Below are 22929 nucleotides of genomic sequence, written 5' to 3'. Positions count from 1 at the left end.
TTATGTCAAACAGACGCCTGGTGGTCGTGTGGTGAGGGGGCGGTGCGCGTCATACGTATCAGTCGCTCTCCTGTCGCCGTGTTGAATTGGTTTGGATGCCTGTTGATACGCTGTCGTAGTTCAGAACCCGGTCGGTAGGTGGCGCCCACAGCTCGCTCGCAGCGTGCAATGTTGGGTCGTCAACCAGGGGAAGCACAGAGCCTCATCGCCAAACCGCGACCGTCAGCTGCAGAGACCTCCGACGCGGCAGAGGTTGACCCACGCAGGCCGAGTTGAGCTGTCAAGCGGGTCTTGCCCGCCTGCAGAGGAGATGGGGAGCCGCTTGAGTCGAGCCCCGAAAGCCGGCTGAACTCGGCTGAGTCCCAGACGAGCTGAAGAGTCGAGCCGACCCGTTGGTCGCAGCTCGCTCCTGAGTCGACCCTCCCGGTCGAACTGAAGATGAGTCGAGCCGACCCGCTGGTCGCAGCTCGCTCCTGAGTCGACCCTCTGGTCGAACTCCTGAGCCGACCCGCTGGTCGAACTCCTGAGCCGACCCGCTGGTCGAACTCCTGAGCCGACCCTCCCGGTCGAACCCCTGAGCCGACCCTCCCGGTCGAACTCCTGAGCCGACCCTCCCGGTCGAACTGAACTCCAATGCTCAGGGTCCTTTCTTTTATGCCGAAAAATCCCTTTAGACCCTGCCCACAAGGCGGGGTTTCTTTTGATTTACTGTGTCAGGATCTGTCCGTGTGTAGGTGTGTCCATGTGTGTCCGTACGTCCGTGTGTCCTTGTGTGCATCACCCACGGTATATTCCGTTGTCATATTCCCTCCATAAAATCCACGAGCAAACGATCAGGTGTTACAAATTGCCTCGAGGTCGTCTCTGTCTGGGTGCGATATTATCTCTTGTTTGGCCTTCTTCATGAACCAAAACACAGACGTTACAAATCGTCCGTGTTGCACCACCTGGAGGGAGGGGCACACTCCCTCCGACCCTCACTAACGCACAAAGAAATGGTTAAAAAGTTTTAACATTTGTCCCTTACCATTTCACAGTTATGATTCTGTATGTAACCTAAGGTCTGTCATTTCCCATCGTGGTGCTTGACTCAAGTGGAGGTGTTTCCCCGAGCGTATACACTCCTATCCCGCGCTGCGGGGATACAAAGACGGCCGGGATCTCCCTTTCTCTCCGACCCTGGGTTTAACATCGCTCTTTTATTATGTATTTTATATTCGACCTGGTGGTGATTCATCCCGTTATGCTTCGGGTCGAGTTGTATATAAAGTATTAAAGTATGGAAATAACATTTCATATCAACAACTTTAGCCTACCCTGTTGTTAAATTCCGACTTTAACGTGACTTTAATAGCAATACAGAATAATTGAGCTTTTTGACTTAACTAGGCGAACACGAACTTCTGGTGACCCCCGCAGCCTCGCTGTTCATCTGAGCCTGCAGCCTTGAGAGAGGCACAACACCCTTATTCTCGTCTCACTGTGGTCATCCAACCTTCTGCTCTGGGAGTGTGATTAATTTCAGGACAAGGCCCCCTCACGTTCAGACGTGCGGGGTTGTTTAAATCAGCTCCCTCCCCTGTGCAACAGCCTTGAGCTGGGTTTATCTTGGCTCCCTCAGCTGCAGGAGAACAAGGCGTATTTCTCCTCCCTGTGTGCACGTGTTCCAATTAGCTCGAAATTCCTAAACACACAATCAGTGATGACCCCCGGCCTTCTGTGGCCGTGATCCAGACAAAGGCGCCTCTGCTTCCTTCCATTGCCTTCGAGTCGACACTGCCCCATTATTCGCCCATGTGCTGAGGTCATAGATGGTTGGGCTTTTTGCCTTAACTCTGTCTGGCTGACTCTCCCACTGTCTCTGCCGCCTGCACGGGTGACATATGCCCGTTCATCAGGCCTTATCTTTCCTTGAAGCAAGGTTGCAAATTCTGCCATCCTAGCCCTCCTCCCGTTCATTACTTAACAACACCTGGTGTTTTGCAGTTTGCTGCGCTTTGGTGTGTTTTCATTAATTATATATCAATGATGGAAGAAGGCTAGGACACAACACATCCTTGCAGCGCCTTACGGCTCTCCGAACCTCCGAGCGAAGGCTGCGGTAAACCTCCTCATTTTCTGACGTGGGATGCTGTAGCTGATGAGAGTGGGCCTGTCGCTTTTTCTCAATTAACCTGAACACCTCCTCTGTCAGCCAGGGTTTCTGGGGATGCCTGGACCGCGTACCCAAAGCAGCCATTGCAGCTGCATGAGTCACAGTCTTAAACCTCGCCCATTTACCCTCGACATCAGGTGGAGTGGGGGACGATGCCAACCCCAGCTGCAAGCGATGATGAAATTCTCGCTTGCAACTTTCATCAGCTGAGACCAGGCCACTTTTATTTGGAATGGGATCCTGGGTGTACACCCACCACCAGAGTGGAAGAATGGCAGGCGCATCTTACAGATGACTAGTCGATGGTCAGAGTGCAGATTAGCTCCACGATAGGTCCTGGTGTCAAGGACATGGGCTCGCATCCGCTGGTCCGTGACTATATAGTCCAGCAGATGTTCTTGCTTGGACCCGGCATGCATTCCATGATGTTGTGTGGATGCGCCGATGCTGAAAGAGCGTGTTGGTAATTACAAGCCCATGGGCTGCACAAAAATCTAGCAGCCTCCTACCGTTGTTATTGAGCTGATCTGGCCCATGCCTTCCAATCAATCCAGACCAGGTGCCAGCATCATGACCAACTCGGGCATTGAAGTCACCCAACAAGATGACTCTGTCCCGAGTGACCACTTTAGCCAGCACCTGTGACAGGAGGTCATAGAAAGCGTCTGACTCATCGGCTTTGCCTGCATCCCTCTACGGATGTTCGTCTTCGGTGAGGGCATAAGTAACCACGACAACCACTCCTCGCCTCCGGTTGATGGGAATGCGAGCCCAAAGTATCCTGGGGCTTACAGCTTCCCACACCTCACCGCCACACTCCCACGCCCCCTTCATTATTTTGTTCAGAAGAACAGCCACACCCTGTTGTTTGGCAGTCTCCTGCCCCGAGTAGAGGACTGTCCACCCCTCATGGTGGCAGGAGCCAGAACCGGTCCACCGGACCTCCTGAATGCCACAGAGATCCAGGCGGTACCGGTCCAGCTCCCGACAAAGGAGTGGCAGCCTCTCCTCCGCAGTGAGCGTTCGAACATTCCACGTGGCCATCCGCAATGGTTTTTCTCACACCACACACACCACCCACACCACACACACCTCCCACTCCACCAACACCACACACACCACGCACACCACGCACACCACGCACACCACCCACACCACCCACACCACGCACACCACGCACACCACCAACACCACCCACACCACACACACTACGCACACCACGCACACCACGCACACCACACACACCACCCACACCACACACACCACGCACACCACCAACACCACCCACACTACACACACACCACCCACACCACCCACACACCACACACACCACGCACACCACCCACACCACCAACACCACACACACCCCACCACCACCCAGACCACACACACCACCCACACCACCCACACCACCCACACCACTCACACCACACTTTGCCTCTCTGTTCCTCACCGTTATCTCTGATCCTTCCCTCTCTTTCTCTCTCGTTCAGCTGGAAGATATCTCCAAGAAACCCGAGCAGGGGAAAAACCTGGTCAGGTATGGGCCAATGTGTGGTGAGGTGTGATTAGGGGTGGCCAGACACGGTCAGAGAAATCTCACGCTGCGAGAAAGTGGCGTGCCTCTTGAATGGAGCGAGGTTGCTGTGATTGTGAGAGCTTGAGGAGAAGAGACTGTGATGATAATGCTGGGAGGAGGGGATTCCAGGGTGGAGCAGAACGAGAGAGAGTGGAGTGAGGTGACCTGCAGTGTGGTGAGTGGGTGGGTGAGTGAGCGGGTGGATGAGTGGGTGGGTGAGTGGATGAGTGGGTGGGTGAGTGGATGAGTGGGTGGGTGAGTGGATGTGTGGGTGGGTGAGTGAGGGGGTGGGTGGGTGAGTAAGTGAGGGGGTGGGTAGGTGGCTGAGTTGGTTGGTGAATAAGTGGGTGGATGGGTGGGTGGGTGAGTGGGTGGGTGAGTTGGTGAGTGGGTGCGTGGGTAGAGTAGTGAGCGGGTAGGTGGGTGAGTGAAGGGGTGAGTGAGGGGGTGGGTGGGTGAGTGGGTGAGTGAGTGAGTGAGTGAAGGGATGAGTGAGGGGGTGGGTGGGTGAGTGAGTGAGTGAGTGAAGGGATGAGTGAGTGAAGGGGTGAGTGAGAGGGTGGGTGGGTGAGTGAGTGGGTGGCAGGACGAGTGTTTGGCCTGCAGTGTGGTGGTGCTTGAGCACAGAGAGGGATCGGAGAGATCCCTCGTGGAGCCCGGCACAGCCGAGGAAGATCCATGTGCCCCCCCCCCCCCGGCCTCCATCCCCCCCCCCACCCCCAGATTCATTAACGCGCTGGACGTGGAGCTGACGGTGACGATGGGCGACGTGGATTACGGAGCAGTGCAGGGACTCAGCAACTCTTCCTATCACGAGATCCTCAAGGGAGAGAAAACGTAGCCTTCTCACCGCGCTCACCCACACTCACCCACACTCACCACACTCACCCACACACACCACACTCACCCACACTCACCCGTACTCACCCACACTCACCCGTACTCACCCACACTCACCACACTCACCCACACACACCACACTCACCCGCACTCACCCGTACTCACCCACACTCACCACACTCACCCGCACTCACCCGTACTCACCCACACTCACCACACTCACCCACACTCACCACACTCACCCACACACACCACACTCACCCACACTCACCCGTACTCACCCACACTCACCACACTCACCCGTACTCACCCACACTCACCACACTCACCCTCACTCACCCGTACTCACCCACACACACCACACTCACCCACACACACCACACTCACCCGCACACACCACACTCACCCTCACTCACCCGTACTCACCCACACTCACCACACTCACCCGTACTCACCCACACTCACCACACTCACCCGTACTCACCCACACTCACCACACTCACCCTCACTCACCCGTACTCACCCACACTCACCACACTCACCCACACACACCACACTCACCCACACTCACCCGTACTCACCCACACTCACCACACTCACCCTCACTCACCCGTACTCACCCACACTCACCACACTCACCCACACTCACCCGTACTCACCCACACTCACCACACTCACCCTCACTCACCCGTACTCACCCACACTCACCACACTCACCCTCACTCACCCGTACTCACCCACACTCACCACACTCACCCACACTCACCCGTACTCACCCACACTCACCACACTCACCCTCACTCACCCGTACTCACCCACACTCACCACACTCACCCACACTCACCCGTACTCACCCACACTCACCACACTCACCCACACTCACCCGTACTCACCCACACTCACCACACTCACCCTCACTCACCCGTACTCACCCACACTCACCACACTCACCCACACTCACCCGTACTCACCCACACTCACCACACTCACCCACACACACCACACTCACCCGCACTCACCCCACACTCACCCCACACTCACTCACACTCACCCCACACTCACCCACACTCACTCCACACCCACCCACACTCACCGTACTCACCACACTCACCCACACTCACCCGCACTCACCCCACACTCACCCACACGCACCCTCACTCGCCCACACTCACTGTACTCACCCGCACTCACCCACCTCACTGTACTCAACCACACTCACCCGCACTCACCCACACTCACCTCACTCACCCGCACTCACCGTACTCGCCACACTCACCCGCACTCACCCACACTCACCTCACTCACCCGCACTCACCCGCACTCACCCACACTCACCTCACTCACCCGCACTCACCGTACTCGCCACACTCACCCGCACACTCACCTCACTCACCTCACTCACCACACTCACCTCACTCACCCCACTCACCCCACTCACCACACTCACCTCACTCACCACACTCACCTCACTCACCACACTCACCACACTCACCTCACTCACCACACTCACCTCACTCACCTCACTCACCACACTCACCTCACTCACCACACTCACCCCACTCACCCCACTCACCTCACTCACCACACTCACCACACTCACCTCACTCACCACACTCACCTCACTCACCACACTCACCTCACTCACCACACTCACCTCACTCACCCCACTCACCCCACTCACCCCACTCACCACACTCACCTCACTCACCTCACTCACCCCACTCACCCCACTCACCACACTCACCTCACTCACCTCACTCACCCCACTCACCTCACTCACCCGCACTCACCTCACTCACCTCACTCACCTCACTCACCCGCACTCACCTCACTCACCTCACTCACCTCACTCACCCGCACTCACCCACACTCACACACACTCACCGTACTCACCCACACTCACTGTACTCACCCGCACTCACCCACACTCGCACACCTCACTGTACTCACCCACACTCACCACACTCACCTCACTCACCTCACTCACCCACACTCGCACACCTCACTGTACTCACCCACACTCACCACACTCACCTCACTCACCTCACTCGCCTCACTCACCCGCACTCACCCACACTCGCACACCTCACTGTACTCACCCACACTCACCTCACTCACCACACTCACCTCACTCACCTCACTCACCCGCACTCACCCACACTCACCCACACTCACCGTACTCACCACACTCACCCGCACACTCACCACACTCACCCACACTCACCACACTCACCCGCACTCACCGCACTCATTCTACTCACCACACTCACCTCACGCACCCACACTCACCCACACTCACCCACACTCACCCACACTCACCTCACTCACCCACACTCACCCCAAACTCACCCCACACTCACCCACACTCACCCTCACTCACCCACACTCACTGTACTCATCACACTCAACCACACTCACTGTACTCACAACACTCACCCGAACTCACCCACACTCACTCGCATACACCCACACTCACCGTACTCACCCACACTCACCCCAAACTCACCCCACACTCACCCAGACTCACCTGCACTCACCTGCATTCACCTGCACTTACCACACTCACCCACACTCGCCCGCACTCACCCCACACTCACCCACACTCACCCGCACTCACCCGCACTCACCCGCACTCACCCGCACTCAACCCCACACTCACCCCACACTCACCCACACTCACCCCACACTCAACCACACTCACCACACTCACCCGCACTCACCCGCACTCACCCGCAACTCACCTCACTCAGGCGCACTCACCCACACTCACTCGCACACACCCACACTCACCTCACTCACCCACACTCACCTCAAACTCACCCCACACTCACCCACACTCACCCTCACTCACCCACACTCACTGTACTCACCACACTCAACCACACTCACTGTACTCACCACACTCACCCACACTCACCCTCACTCACCCACACTCACTGTACTCACCACACTCAACCACACTCACTGTACTCACCACACTCACCCACACTCACCCTCACTCACCCACACTCATTGTACTCATAATACTCAACCACCCTCACTGTACTCACCACACTCACCCGAACTCACCCACACTCACCCCAAACTCACCCCACACTCACCCACACTCACCCTCACTCACCCACACTCACTCGCACACATCCACACTCACCGTACTCACCCACACTCACCTGCACTCACCTGCATTCACCTGCACTCACCACACTCACCCACACTCACCCGCACTCACCCCACACTCGCCCACACTCACCCGCACTCACCACACTCACCTGCACTCACCCGCACTCACCCGCACTCAACCCCACACTCACCCACACTCACCCACACTCACCCCACACTCAACCACATTCACCACACTCACCCGCACTCACCCGCACTCACCCGCACTCACCTCACTCAGACGCACTCACCCACACTCACCGTACTCACCACACTCACGCACACTCACGCATTCTGACACAAATTGTGTGTACGTGTCTCTGCGCCCGTGTGTTTATCGGGAGTTGCCAGCACAGCGGTTAACTCACTGCTCTATGAACCCGGCGACCAGAGTCTGATTCCCGCTCACGGCCACCAACACCAGTGACGATTATCTGAACCGGTCCTGGGCCTACCCTAGGTCGACTCAGCCTCAAATGAGTATCTGGTGCAGTGTGTGGGGAAACAAAGGCGGCCGGGCGTGGTCCTGGCCCCCCACCCCCTCGTGTGCCGTGCCGGCCTTCATAGGGGCTACTCGCTAACAGCACTTGCCCCAACAGTCTGTTAAGGCTACATGGGGGATTTGTATTTGGTCTGTGTGTATTTGCGTGTATGTGCATCTGAGTGTATGTGTGTATGTGCGTCTGCATGCGCGTGTATGTGTGTCTGTCCGGCAAAAACAACCCCCTACCCCCTCGTTGGTGCCGGACGGCAACGCTGTGGTGAGCAGTGCCATGGGCGACGTCAATGCCCGAGTTGGTCATGATGCTGGCACCTGGTCTGGAGTGATTGGAAGGCATGGGCCAGAGGATCAGGGACTTTCTTCCACTCCGGTGGTGAATGTACATCCAGGACCCTATTCAAACCCAAAGTGGCCTGGTCTCAGCTAGCTGATGAAAGTTGCAAGCGAGAATTACATCATCGTTTGCGGCTGGGGTTGGCATCGTCCTCCTCCAGATGACGAGGGGAAATGGACGAAGTTTCGGACTGTGGCTCATGCAGCTGCAATGGCTGCTTTGGGTACACGGTCCAGACCTCCCCAGAGACCCTGGTTGACAGAGGAGGTGTTCAGGCTAGCTGGGGCTGCGGTGTCTCAAATATTGGAGGAAGAAGTCACCCCCTGTGAGTGGCTGGCTGAGGTGCCATCTGTTGAGGAAGGACTTAAGGCGATCCGGAGTCTGAGACCAGGAAAGGCACCAGGTAGAGATGATCTCCCAAGCGAAATGCTGAGGGAGGGTGGCGTTTGTGCACAGACTGCCCTACATGACATCATAACAACAGCCTGGACCACTGGACAGGTTCCGCAGGATTGGAAGGATGCCCTGGTGGTCCCCCTCTTTAAGAAGGGGGACCGCACAGACTGTAACAACTACAGGGGCATTTCACTCCTCAGTGTGCCAGGAAAGGTTCTGGCAAGGATTATTCAACATCGCCTTGCTAGGCACGCTGAGGAGAGACTTGCGGAACCCCAATGCGGTTTCAGGAAAGGGCGGTCCTGCACAGATGCCATATTTTCTGTCGTCTGCTACAGCAGAGGTGTAGGGAATTCCAACAAGACCTACATCTCTGCTTTATTGACCTGGTCAAGGCGTATGATACCATCAGTAGGCCTGGGCTATGGGTTGTTCTTCGTGCTTTCGAGTCCCGGACCATCTGCTCAGGATTATTAAGGACCTTCATGATGGTGAGCAGGCCCGGGTAAAACTACGTGGCCGGGAGTCAGAGCCTTTCCCTGTACACCTTGGGGTGCGACAGGGATGTTCTCTGGCTCCCACATTATTTAACATCTATTTTGACTGCGTAGTTCGTGAAGCCTTCAATAGCTGTACCGGGGGAATTTTCATCTGGTACTGATTTAATGGGAGGCTGATCGACGTCCGGGTGTGATCAAGAGATGGCTCCCTATTGGTCAACCACGTTATGTATGCCGATGATTTGGTAATAGCTGCTCATTCAGAAGAGGAGTTCGAGACGCTGCTGCTGAGACTGGAGCGTGCCACTAAGAGGTGGGGCCTTACCATCAGCCCCACCAAAACTAAGCACCTGCCTGGGTATTTTGTACCATCGGACACTCCACCCCCACAACCCCCAATCGGTGATGGGGCAGTAGTGGAGAGAGTGGAGAGTTTCCCATACTTGGGCAGTGTGCTTATGACCGGCTCCAGTTTAACAGCAGAGGTCTCACTCCGAATCAGTCGAGCGGCAATATCTTTTAATCGGTTGCGTAACGCTGTGTGGAAGCTACCTGGTCTGTCGCTCCGCACGAAGCTTCAGGTCTTCTCGGCCACAGTCATTCCCTCCCTTCTTTAAGCTTGTGAAACGTGGACCCCCCTAATGGAGCATCTTTGCCGGTTGTAAACATTTAGGCTGGCCTGCCTACGCTCCATCCTGGGTTTAACCAGGCTGGATTGTGTGAGGAGCTCACAAATCCTTGAAAGATCTGGGCAAAGTCCCATCGGTGAGTTCCTCCGGCAGGCAAGGCTGCGTTGGCTGGGTCATGTAGCCCGCATGCCCAGCCACCGCATGCCTAAACAGCTTTTGTTCGGCCGGATCGAGGGGGCTAAACAGGCGTGGCACGGGCTAGAGAAGAGATGGAGTGATGTGGTACAGGAGGACGTGGAGCTGAGTGGACTTGCCGATGACTGGTACCAGCGGTGTCAAGATCGGCCTCAGTGGAGGAGGCTCGTGAAGGATGCTACTGGGCAGTTGGAGGCAGTCGCCCTTCAACAACAACGGAGGGCGGAGGAGCGACGCTCAAACAACGAGCGGAGCGCCGGGTGGATAAAGCACAGCAAGTTGGTACAGTAGGGGGCAAAGGTGGTGCATCAGCCAGTCATCTCGGTCATCTCGGTCAGTCGACCAGTGGCACCTGCTGGGTCTGCCCCGTGTCCTCCTGCCAGCGGGCGTTCGACACTTCACGTGGCCTCAAGGTGCACTTGGCCTGGCACAAGCGTCGTGGTGACGTCACCGCCACTTAGTGGCGAATGGCGGTTGTTGTTTGTTGTTGTTGTGTTTCTGTGTGTCTCTATGTGTTTGTGTGTGTTTTTGTGTGTCTGTGTGTGTGTTTGTGTGTGTCTATGTTTGTGTGTGTCTATGTTTGTGCGTGTGTTGTGTGTGTATTTGTGTGTGTCTGTGTGTGTGGTTGTCTGTGTGTGTGTTACCTCCTACCTCCTCGCGGTGCCGGACGGGCAACACTGTCGTGGACAGTGCTGTGGGGTGAAGGCCAATGCCTCATTGGCCTCTCCCCTCATGGCGTCTGTGACCACCACAGTGGCTAAACGGGGGCTCTGTATGTGTGCGAGGGGCTGGTAACCTCTCCACCTTCAATTAATTACCACGAAACTACGAATTAAACATAAACCTGTCACAAATAAGCTTGTGCCGGAGGCCCCGGGAGGACAGGCGTCTATGACGTCTCCTGGCCAAACCCCAATTGGCAGAGCCAGGAGATTGAATCTTCACCCTCGGTGCTCCTCCAGAAACAACGTAAAGCCGTTACGGATGGCCACGTGGAATGTTCGAATGCTCACTGCGGAGGAGAGGCTGCCACTCCTTTGTCGGGAGCTGGACCGGTACCGCCTGGATCTCTGTGGCATTCAGAAGGTCCGGTGGACCGGTTCTGGCTCCTGCCACCATGAGGGGTGGACAGTCCTCTACTCGAGGCAAGAGACTGCCAAACAACAGGGTGTGGCTCTTCTTTTGAACAAAAGAATGAAGGGGGCGTGGGAGCGTGGCGGTGAGGTGTGGGAAGCTGTAAGCCCCAGGATACTTTGGGCTCGCATTCCCATCAACCAGAGGCGAGGAGTGGTGGTTGTGGTTACTTATGCCCCCACCGAAGACGAACATCCGTGGAGGGATGCAGGCAAAGCCGATGAGTCAGATGCCTTCTATGACCTCCTGTCACAGGTGCTGGCTAAAGTGGCCACTCGGGACAGAGTCATCTTGTTGAGTGACTTCAATGCCCGAGTTGGTCATGATGCTGGCACCTGGTCTGGAGTGATTGGAAGGCATGGGCCAGATCAGCTCAATAACAACGGTAGGAGGCTGCTAGATTTCTGTGCAGCCCATGGGCTTGTAATTACCAACACGCTCTTCCAGCATCGGCGCATCCACACAACATCATGGACGCATGCCGGGTCCAAGCAAGAACATCTGCTGGACTACATAGTGACGGACCAGCGGATGCGAGCCCATGTCCTTGACACCAGGACATACCGTGGAGCTGATCTGCCCTCTGACCATCGACTAGTCATCATTAAGATGCGCCTGCCATTCTTCCACTCCGGTGGTGGGTGTACACCCAGGACCCCATTCCAACCTAAAGTGGACTGGTCTCAGTTAGCTGATGAAAGTTGCAAGCGAGAATTTCATCATGGCTTGCAGCTGGGGTTGGCATCGTCCCCCACTCCTCCTGATCTCGAGGGTAAATGGGCGAGGTTTAGGACTGTGACTCATGAAGCGGCAATGGCTGCTTTGGGTACGCGGTCCAGACCTCCCCAGAAACCCTGGCTGACAGAGGAGGTGTTCAGGTTAGTTGAGAAAAAGCGACAGGCCCACTCTCATCGGCTACAGCATCCCACGTCAGAGAATGAGGAGGTTTACCACAGCCTTCGCTTAGAGGTTCGGAGAGCCGTAAGGCGCTGCAAGGATGGGTGGTGGTCGCTGGTTGCGGAGGAGATTGAGTCTGCATCAGTGGCCCGCGATCACAAATCACTATTTAATTCCATCAAAAAAGTAACCTGCAGCGCCACACCTATTACCATCATTAGGGGCAAAAACGGTGATCCAATCTCCGACCCCCAGGAACAGGTTTGCAGATTTGCTGAGCATTTCTGTTAGGTCCTGGGGGAGGGGAATTCCCTCAACCAGGAAAACATCATGGCACAAAGTGGGGATAACCCTGCTGAGGCTGCGGTGCCTCAAATATTGGAAGAGGTCACCCCCTGTGGGTGGCTGGCTGAGGTGCCATCTGTTTAGGAAGTACTGAAGGCGATCCGGAGTCTGAGACTAGGAAAGGCACCGTGCAGAGATGATCCCCCAAGCGAAATGCTCAGGGAGGGTGGCGTTTGTGCACAGACTGCCCTACATGACATCATAACAACAGTCTGGACCACTGGACAGCTTCCGCAGGATTGGAAGGATGCCCTGGTGGTCCCCCTCTTTAAGAAGGGGGACCGCACAGACTGTAACAACTACAGGGGCATCTCACTCCTCAGTATTCCCGTAAAGGTCCTGGCAAGGATTATTCAACATCGCCTTGCTAGGCACGCTGAGGAGGTGCTTGCGGAGCCCCAATGCGGTTTCAGGAAAGGACGGTCCTGCACAGATGCCATATTTTTTGTCCGTCTGCTACAGCAGAGATGTAGGGAATTCCAACAAGACCTACATCTCTGCTTTATTGACCTGGTTAAGGCCTATGCTACCATCAGTAGGCCTGGGCTCTGGGTTTTTCTTCGTGCTTTCGGAGTCCCTGACCCTCTGCTCATGATCATTAAGGACCTTCATGATGGTGAGCAGGCCCGGGTAAAGCTCCGTGGCCGGGAGTCAGAGCCTTTCCCTGTACACCTTGGGGTGCGGTAGGGATGTCCTCTGGCTCCCACATTATTTAACATCTATTTTGACCGCGTAGTTCGTGAAGCCTTCAATAGCTGTACCGGGGGAATTTCCATTTGGTACTGATATAATGGGAGGCTGATCGATGCCCGGGTGCGATCAAGGGATGGCTCCCTATTGGTCAACCACGTTATGTATGCCGATGATTTGGTAATAGCTGCTCATTCAGAGGAGGAGTTCGAGACGCTGCTGCTGAGACTGGAGCGTGCCACTAAGAGGTGGGGCCTTACCATCAGCCCCACCAAACTAAGCACCTGCCTGGGTATTTTGTACCATCGGACACTCCACCCCCACAACTCCCAATCGGTGATGGGGCAGTAGTGGAGAGAGTGGAGAGTTTCCCATACCTGGGCAGTTTGCTTATGACCAGCTCCAGTTTAACAGCAAAGGTCTCACTCCGAATCAGTCGAGCGGCAATATATTTTAATTGGTTGCGTAACGCTGTGTGGAAGCTACCTGGTCTGTCGCTCCGCACGAAGCTTCAGGTCTTTTCGGCCACAGTCATTCCATCCCTTCTCTACACTTGCGAAACGTGGACCCCCCTAATGGAGCATCTTCGCCGGTTGGAAACATTTAGGCTGGCCTGCCTACGATCCATCCTGGGTTTAACCAGGCTGGATTGTGTGAGGAGCTCATAAATCCTTGAAAGATCTGGGCAAAGTCCCATCGGTGAGCTCCTCCGGCAGGCAAGGCTGCGTTAGCTGGGTCATGTAGCTAGCATGCCCTGCCACCACCGCATGCCTAAACAGCTTTTGTTCGGCCGGATAGAGGGGGCTAAACGGGCGCGGCACGGGCTAGAGAAGAGATGAAGTGATGTGGTACAGGAGGACGTGGAGCTGAGTGGACTTGCCGATGACTGGTACCAGCGGTGTCAAGATCGGCCTCAGTGGAGGAGGCTCGTGAAGGACGCTACTGGGCAGTTGGAGGCAGTCGCCCTCCAACAACAACGGAGGGCGGAGGAGCGACGCTCACAACAACGAGCGGAGCGCCGGGTGGCTAAAGCACAGCAAGTTGGTACAGTAGGGGGCACAGGTGGTGTCTCAGCCAGTCATCTTGGTCATCTCGGTCAGTCGACCCGTGGCACCTGGGTCTGCCCCGTGACCTCCTGCCAGCGGGCGTTCGACACTTCACGTGGCCTCAAGGTGCACTTGGCCTGGCACAAGCGTCGTGGTGACGTCACCGCCACTTAGTGGCGAATGGCGGTTGTTGTTGTTGTGTATGTGGAGAGGAGTGGTGCATTGTTTGGCTGGCTGTGCTACCCAAACCGCCCACCTGAGTTCGATTCCCGCCCACAACCCACAGCCAGCACCAGTGACTATTATCTGAACCGGTCCTGTGCCTCCCCGAGATTGACTCGGCATCAAATGAGAACCTGATGCGTTGTCTAGTAAACATCGTCGCTGGGAAGACAAAGGCGGTCGGGTGTGGTGCTGATCACAACAACCCGCTCGTGTGTCACAGTGGCGGCCTTCACAGGTGCTGCCACTCGCGATAACAGCACTCGCCCCAATAGGGGCCGTCACGCACCTAGGGGGGGGGGGGGTCAGACATTTGTGACGATATGTGACGAGGGGGGTGGGGGTTTGAGAAATGTGACGTCACATCAAAATTAGCAACTTTAAATAAATATAGACAACACGTTCTGCTTAATTAAATAGACATTTTAATAAATGTTTTCTCCTACAACATCAGAGTGCAGCGCCACATTAAATACGCAATACAATGACAATAGTTTAAAGCGATTTGAAGCATGTTTTTTTTTTGGGGGGGGGGGGGGGGCAGAGCTTTGTGACGTCATATTTGAAAGGGGGTCTGCCTTTTTGTGACGCCGTGTGACGATGGGGGGGGGGGGTAAAAAAATCGTCCAAAATCGCGTGACGTCATTTATGGACAGCCCCATAGTCTGTGAAGGCTACATGGGGGATATTTTCTGTGTGTGTGCGGCAGTAATATCCAAGTGAAGGATGGGAACTCATCGGTGCTCGGCGTTTTCGTTGAGAACATCGGCTTCGGGGGCAGCTACACGATCCTGCTCTATGAGGTGGGTGGACAGCCTGGGTCCCGGCCGGGGAACGGGGACTTTCCTACAGCTCCCCCCGTGTGAAGATGAGCGGCACCCCACAGCGAGACCACGAGCTTCGTCGCGTAAATTACAGATCGTGATCAGCAGTAATATCATCGGCATGAACAGCAGCAGTAATAGCATCAGCATCACGATGCAGCTGTTGACGCATTTGCTGCTTCTACTGATAATTCTAAACCAATAGAAGCTGATGACCATGATGATACCGCTGCTATTGATTATTCTGCTGATAATGATCAAGATGATGACATTGCTGATGATGACGCTGTTGCTGATGATTATTATGCTGCTGATGATGTTAAAGCAGCCGCTGTTGCTAATTACCTTGATGATTACACTGCTTCTGTTGATGATGGTTCTGCTGATGACCATGGTGGTGGTGATGATGGTTCTGCTGATGACTGTGACTGTGATGATGGTTCTGCTGATGGTGATGATGAGGACGGTGATGGTGAGGATGATGATGGTGGTGATGGTGGTGATTCAGCTGATGACCGTGATGATGGTTCTGCTAATGGTGATGATGGTGACGGTGATGATGGTGATGATGAGGACGGTGATGGTGATGATGTTGACGGTGATGATGATGATGATGACGGTGGTGATGATGTTGACGGTGGTGATTATGATGTTGACGGTGATGATGCTGATGATGTTGACGGTGATGATGGTTCTGCTAATGCTGATGATGTTGATGGTGGTGATGGTGAGGACGAGGACGGTGATGATGATGTTGACGGTGATGATGATGGTGATGATGATGATGTTGACGGTGATGATGATGAAGATGGTGACGGTGATGATGATGATGATGATGATGACGGTGATGATGAAGATGGTGACGGTGATGATGATGTTGACGGTGATGATGAAGATGGTGACGGTGATGATGGTGGTGATGATGATGGTGGTGATGATGATGGTGGTGATGATGATGATGGTGGTGGTGACGATGATGGTGGTGATGATGAATATGGTGACGGTGATGATGATGATGGTGATGATGATGGTGACGGTGATGATGATGATGGTGGTGATGATGATGATGGTGGTGATGATGATGGTGGTGATGATGAAGATGGTGATGGTGATGATGGTGATGATGATGGTGACGATGATGGTGACGGTGATGATGATGGTGATGATGATGATGGTGGTGATGATGATGATGGTGGTGATGATGATGATGATGGTGACGGTGATGATGATGGTGACGATGATGATGATGATGATGGTGGTGATGATGTTGACGTTTGAGTCTGTGGCCCCTCTGACCGCCCAGAACGCGGCGGGCGAGCTGCTCAGGCGGAGCGAGGTGGACATCCAGCCTAACTCGGTGCACATGGGATGGCAGGTGCCCCAGTACCTGCTGCTCACCATCGGAGAGGTCATCTTCTCCGTCACGGGTCTCGAGTTCTCATACTCACAGGTACAGACTCACCACCATCACCACCGTCTCACTCACCACCATCGCCACTGTCTCCCTCGCCACCATCACCACTGTCTCCCTCACCACCATCTCCCTCACCACCATCACCACCATCTCCCTCACCACCATCACCACTGTCTCCCTCGCCACCATCACCACTGTCTCCCTCACCACCATCTCCCTCACCACCATCACCACCATCTCCCTCACCACCATCACCACCATCTCCCTCACCACCATCTCCCTCACCACCATCACCATCTCCCTCACCACCATCTCCCTCACCACCATCACCATCTCCCTCACCACCATCTCCCTCACCACCATCACCACCATCTCCCTGACCACCATCTCCCTCACCACCATCTCCCTCACCACCATCTCCCTCACCACCACCATCACCATCTCCCTCACCACCATCTCCCTCACCACCATCACCACCATCTCCCTCACCACCACCACCACCACCATCTCCCTCACCACCACCACCACCACCATCTCCCTCACCACCATCACCACCATCTCCCTCACCACCATCTCCCTCACCACCATCACCACCATCTCCCTCACCACCATCTCCCTCACCACCACCATCACCATCTCCCTCACCACCATCTCCCTCACCACCATCACCACCATTTCCCTCACCACCACCACCACCATCTCCCACACCACCATCACCACCATCTCCCTCACCACCACCACCACCATCTCCCTCACCACCACCATCCCCACCATCTCCCTCACCACCATCACCACCATCTCCCACACCGCCATCTCCCTTACCACCACCACCATCTCCCTCACCACCACCACCATCTCCCACACCACCATCACCACCATCTCCCACACCACCATCTCCCTCACCACCATCACCACCATCTCCCTCACCACCATCACCACCATCTCCCTCACCACCATCACCACCATCTCCCACACCACCATCACCACAATCTCCCTCACCACCATCACCACCATCTCCCTCACCACCATCACCACCATCTCCCTCACCACCATCACCACCATTTCCCTCACCACCATCACCACCATCTCCCACACCACCATCACCACAATCTCCCTCACCACCATCACCACCATCTCTCTCACCACCATCACCACCATCTCCCTCACCACCATCACCACAATCTCCCTCACCACCACCACCACCACCACCACCACCACCACCACCATCTCCCTCACCACCACCACCATCTCCCACACCACCATCACCACCATCTCCCTCACCACCATCTCCCTCACCACCATCACCACCATCTCCCTCACCACCATCACCACCATCTCCCTCACCACCATCACCACAATCTCCCTCACCACCATCACCACCATCTCCCTCACCACCACCACCACCATCTCCCTCACCACCATCGCCACCATCTCCCTCACCACCACCACAATCTCCCTCACCACCATCTCCCACACCACCCTCACCACCATCGCCACCATCTCCCTCACCACCACCACCACCACCACCATCTCCCTCACCACCATCACCACAATCTCCCTCACCACCATCACCACCATCTCCCACAACACCATCACCACAATCTCCCTCACCACCATCACCACCATCTCCCTCACCACCATCACCACCATCTCCCACAACACCATCACCACAATCTCCCTCACCACCATCACCACCATCTCCCTCACCACCATCACCACCATCTCCCTCACCACCATCACCACCATTTCCCTCACCACCATCACCACCATCTCCCACACCACCATCACCACAATCTCCATCACCACCATCACCACCAACTCCCTCACCACCATCACCACCATCTCCCTCACCACCACCACCACCACCACCACCACCATCTCCCTCACCACCATCACCACCATCTCCCACACCACCATCACCACAATCTCCCTCACCACCATCACCACCATCTCCCTCACCACCATCACCACAATCTCCCTCACCACCATCACCACCATCTCCCTCACCACCACCACCATCTCCCTCACCACCATCGCCACCATCTCCCTCACCACCACCACCACCATTTCCCTCACCACCATCTCCCACACCACCATCACCACCATCTCCCTCACCACCATCGCCACCATCTCCCTCACCACCACCACCACCACCACCACCACCATCTCCCTCACCACCATCTCCCACACCACCATCACCACCATCTCCCTCACCACCATCACCACCATCTCCCTCACCACCATCACCACCATCTCCCACACCACCATCACCACAATCTCCCTCACCACCATCACCACCATCTCCCTCACCACCATCACCACCATCTCCCTCACCACCATCACCACCATTTCCCTCACCACCATCACCACCATCTCCCACACCACCATCACCACAATCTCCCTCACCACCATCACCACCATCTCTCTCACCACCATCACCACCATCTCCCTCACCACCATCACCACCATCTCCCTCACCACCACCACCACCACCACCATCTCCCTCACCACCATCACCACCATCTCCCACACCACCATCACCACAATCTCCCTCACCACCATCACCACCATCTCCCTCACCACCATCTCCCTCACCACCATCACCACCATCTCCCTCACCACCATCACCACCATCTCCCTCACCACCATCACCACCATCACCACCATCTCCCTCACCACCATCACCACCATCTCCCTCACCATCATCACCACCATCTCCCGCTTGTCTCACAACCCACAACAACCTAATGTGGGGGTGGCATCATGCGTCGTCTTTGTGTCACGTGCGTGTGTAACATGTGTAACATGTGTGACACAAACGCGTGTGTCACGTGCGTGTGTGACCTGTGTGTGTGTGTAGCGCGCATGTCACGTGTGTTCAGTTCATTTATTTTCAGTTCATGTATTCGGTATAGCCCTGTGAGCCATTCGGCTCTTGATTCGGGTGCAACCGCAACAAACACAAACATGAACAAGGGACATCTTAAAGTGACGACGTGCAAACAGAAAATCAGCAAAGTCTTCCAGAAAAAGCCACCGCGTATCAACGCTGCGTGCAAACATCCCAGTGGGATGCCAGTCAAACAATAACAACCACAAGACAACTTCGATTAAAGTTATCAGTCTAACTCTGTACGACAACAAACACATATGGCTAAACCAAAACTTTTCGTGTGTGTAGCATGCGTGTGTAACTTGTGACGTGTGTGTGTAGCGTGTGTGTTTAGCGTGTGTGTGTAACATGTATGTGTAACTTGTGATGTGTGTGTGTAGCATGTGTGTGTGCGCGTGTAACCTATGTGTGACGTGCGTGTGTGACGTGTCTAACATTTGTGTAACACGTGTCTTTATTGTGTGTGTGTAATACGTGTGTGTAATATGTACGTGTGTAACGTGTGTAATGTGTGTTACATGTGTGTTACATGTGTAATATGCATGTAACATGTGGGTGTATAACATGTGTAACATGTCTGTAACACGTGTGTGTCACATGTGCTTGCGTAATGTGTGTCTAACATGTGTGTAACACGTGTAACGGGTGTGTGTAATGCGTGTTTGATGCGTGTGTGTGTAACACGCGTGTGTGTGTAACACGCGTGTGTGTGTAACACGCGTGTGTGTGTAACACGTGTGTGTGTGTGTAACACGCGTGTGACGTGTGTAACACGTGTGTGTGTAACACGTGTGTGTGTAACACGTGTGTGTGTAACACGTGTGTGACGTGTGTAACACGTGTGTGTGTGTGTAACACGCGTGTGTTTGTGTGTAACGCGTGTGTGTGTGTGTGTGTAACACGCGTGTGTGTGTGTGTAACACGCGCGTGTGTGTGTGTGTAACACGCGTGTGTGTGTAACACGTGTGACGTGTGTGTGTGTGTAACACGTGTGTGTGTGTGTGTAACACGCGTGTGTGTGTAACACGTGTGACACGCGTGTGTGTGTAACACGTGTGACGTGTGTGTGTGTGTAACACGCGTGTGTGTGTGTAACACGCGTGTGTGTGTGTAACACGTGTGTGTGTAACACGTGTGTGTGTGTGTGTGTAACGTGTGTGTGTGTGTAACACGCGTGTGACGTGTGTAACACGTGTGTGTGTGTATAACACGCGTGTGACGTGTGTAACACGTGTGTGTGTGACACACACGTGTGTGTGACACACGTGTGTGTAACACGTGTGTGTGTGTAACACGTGTGTGTGTGTAACACGCGTGTGTGTGTGTAACACGTGTGTGTGTGTGTGTAGCACGCGTGTGTGTGTGTGTGTAACACGCGTGTGCGTGCCGTGTGCAGGCGCCGCCCAACATGAAGTCGGTGCTGCAGGCGGCGTGGCTGCTCACCGTGGCCTTCGGCAACATCATCGTGCTCATCGTGGCCGAGGCCGGCCAGATGACCCAGCAGGTGCAGCAGCAACATCACCACCAACACCAACACCACCACCACCGCCACCACCAACACCACCAACACCACCACCAACACCACCACCAACACCACCACCAACACCACCACCAACACCACCACCACCACCAACACCACCACCACCACCAACACCACCACCAACACCACCACCACCACCACCACCAACACCACCACCACCACCACCACCAACACCACCACCACCAACACCACCACTACCACCACCAACACCACCAACACCACCAACACCACCACCAACACCACCACCAACACCACCACCACCACCAACACCACCACCACCACCAACACCACCACCACCACCAACACCACCACCACCACCAACACCACCACTACCACCACCAACACCACCAACACCACCAACACCACCACCAACACCACCACCACCACCAACACCACCACCACCAGCGCTCGTGCCCTGCGAGGCCGTCACAGGGGCGGGGGCCGTGGGGTGACCGTCGTCTGAAATGACCGTGGCCCACGCACACACGCGCACACACATACACACATGTACACACACGTCACACACACGTCACACACAGTGACACACCACACACATATACAACAACAGCAGCAGCAGCCATCATTCACCACTAAGTGACGGTGACGTCACTTAGGGCTCCGCTCGTTCAACTCCGAACATCACCGCACCCCGCGCCAGTGTCCACGTGTCCACGTAGCTCTGCGCCCGTGTGTCTCATAGACCGTGTCCCCGTGTCCCCGTGATCCATGTCCCCGTGTCCCCATGATCCGCGTCCCCGCATCCCGTGTCCGCATGACCGATGTCCCCGCATCTCTGTCCCCGTGTCCCCGCGTGTCCCCGCGTGTCCCCGCGTGTCCCCGCAGTACGCCGAGTTCTTCCTGTTTGCGGGGCTGCTCTTCGCGCTGAGCGTGCTCTTCGCCGTCATGGCGTACTTCTACACCTACGTGGACCCCGCCGAGGTGGAGCGAGAGTTCGACCGCCTCGACCAGGAGGAGGAGCGCCGGCGAGCATCGGGAGGAGGCGGAGAAGAAAAATCCAAGGATGAGCACAGAGGAGGCATGGAGCTCGCGGGAGTTTACGATGAGCCGCTCAAGCAGACCAAGATGTAGGGCCACCACCACCACCACCGCCACCACGGCCCCACCACCACCGCCACCACGGCCCCACCACCACCACCGCCACCGCCACCACGGCCCCACCACCACCACCACCACCGCCACCACGGCCCCACCACCACCACCACCACCGCCACCACGGCCCCACCACCACCGCCACCACGGCCCCACCACCACCACCACCACCGCCACCGCCACCACGGCCCCACCACCACCACCACCACCACGGCCCCACCACCACCACCGCCACCGCCACCGCCACCACGGCCCCACCACCACCACCACCACGGCCCCACCACCACCACCACCACCGCCACCGCCACCACGGCCCCACCACCACCACCACCACCGCCACCACGGCCCCACCACCACCACCACCACCGCCACCACGGCCCCACCACCACCACCATGGGGCATCCAGGACGTCCCTGGGTCGCTCGAGCACGCCCAGAAGCTGACGGGGGCCTCTGCAGCTCCCCGCAGTCGCCACGGCTACGGTCGAGAGCACAGAGGGGCCTTCACTGCCACGTGGGATCAAAC

The 22929-nt window shown here is 55.8% G+C and overlaps 1 protein-coding gene across 1 annotated transcript in view; it reads left to right on the top strand.

Moving 5' to 3' along the window:
• The window catches only part of LOC144950146 (solute carrier family 15 member 1-like), a 63836-nt gene extending 41453 nt beyond the window's left edge, over positions 1-22383 (top strand). Inside the window, exons 7-12 of the mRNA XM_078880208.1 lie at positions 3649-3695; positions 4458-4571; positions 15333-15426; positions 16751-16897; positions 21151-21258; positions 22138-22383. Coding sequence (XP_078736334.1) covers positions 3649-3695; positions 4458-4571; positions 15333-15426; positions 16751-16897; positions 21151-21258; positions 22138-22383 — 756 coding nt within the window. The remainder of the gene's footprint in view (positions 1-3648; positions 3696-4457; positions 4572-15332; positions 15427-16750; positions 16898-21150; positions 21259-22137) is intronic.
• Positions 22384-22929: the final 546 nt, after the last annotated feature.

The sequence above is a fragment of the Lampetra fluviatilis genome, chromosome 56 (assembly GCF_964198595.1).
Source record: "Lampetra fluviatilis chromosome 56, kcLamFluv1.1, whole genome shotgun sequence".
Classification (NCBI taxonomy): domain Eukaryota; kingdom Metazoa; phylum Chordata; class Hyperoartia; order Petromyzontiformes; family Petromyzontidae; genus Lampetra; species Lampetra fluviatilis.
This window is presented reverse-complemented; position numbering and strand designations above follow the sequence as displayed.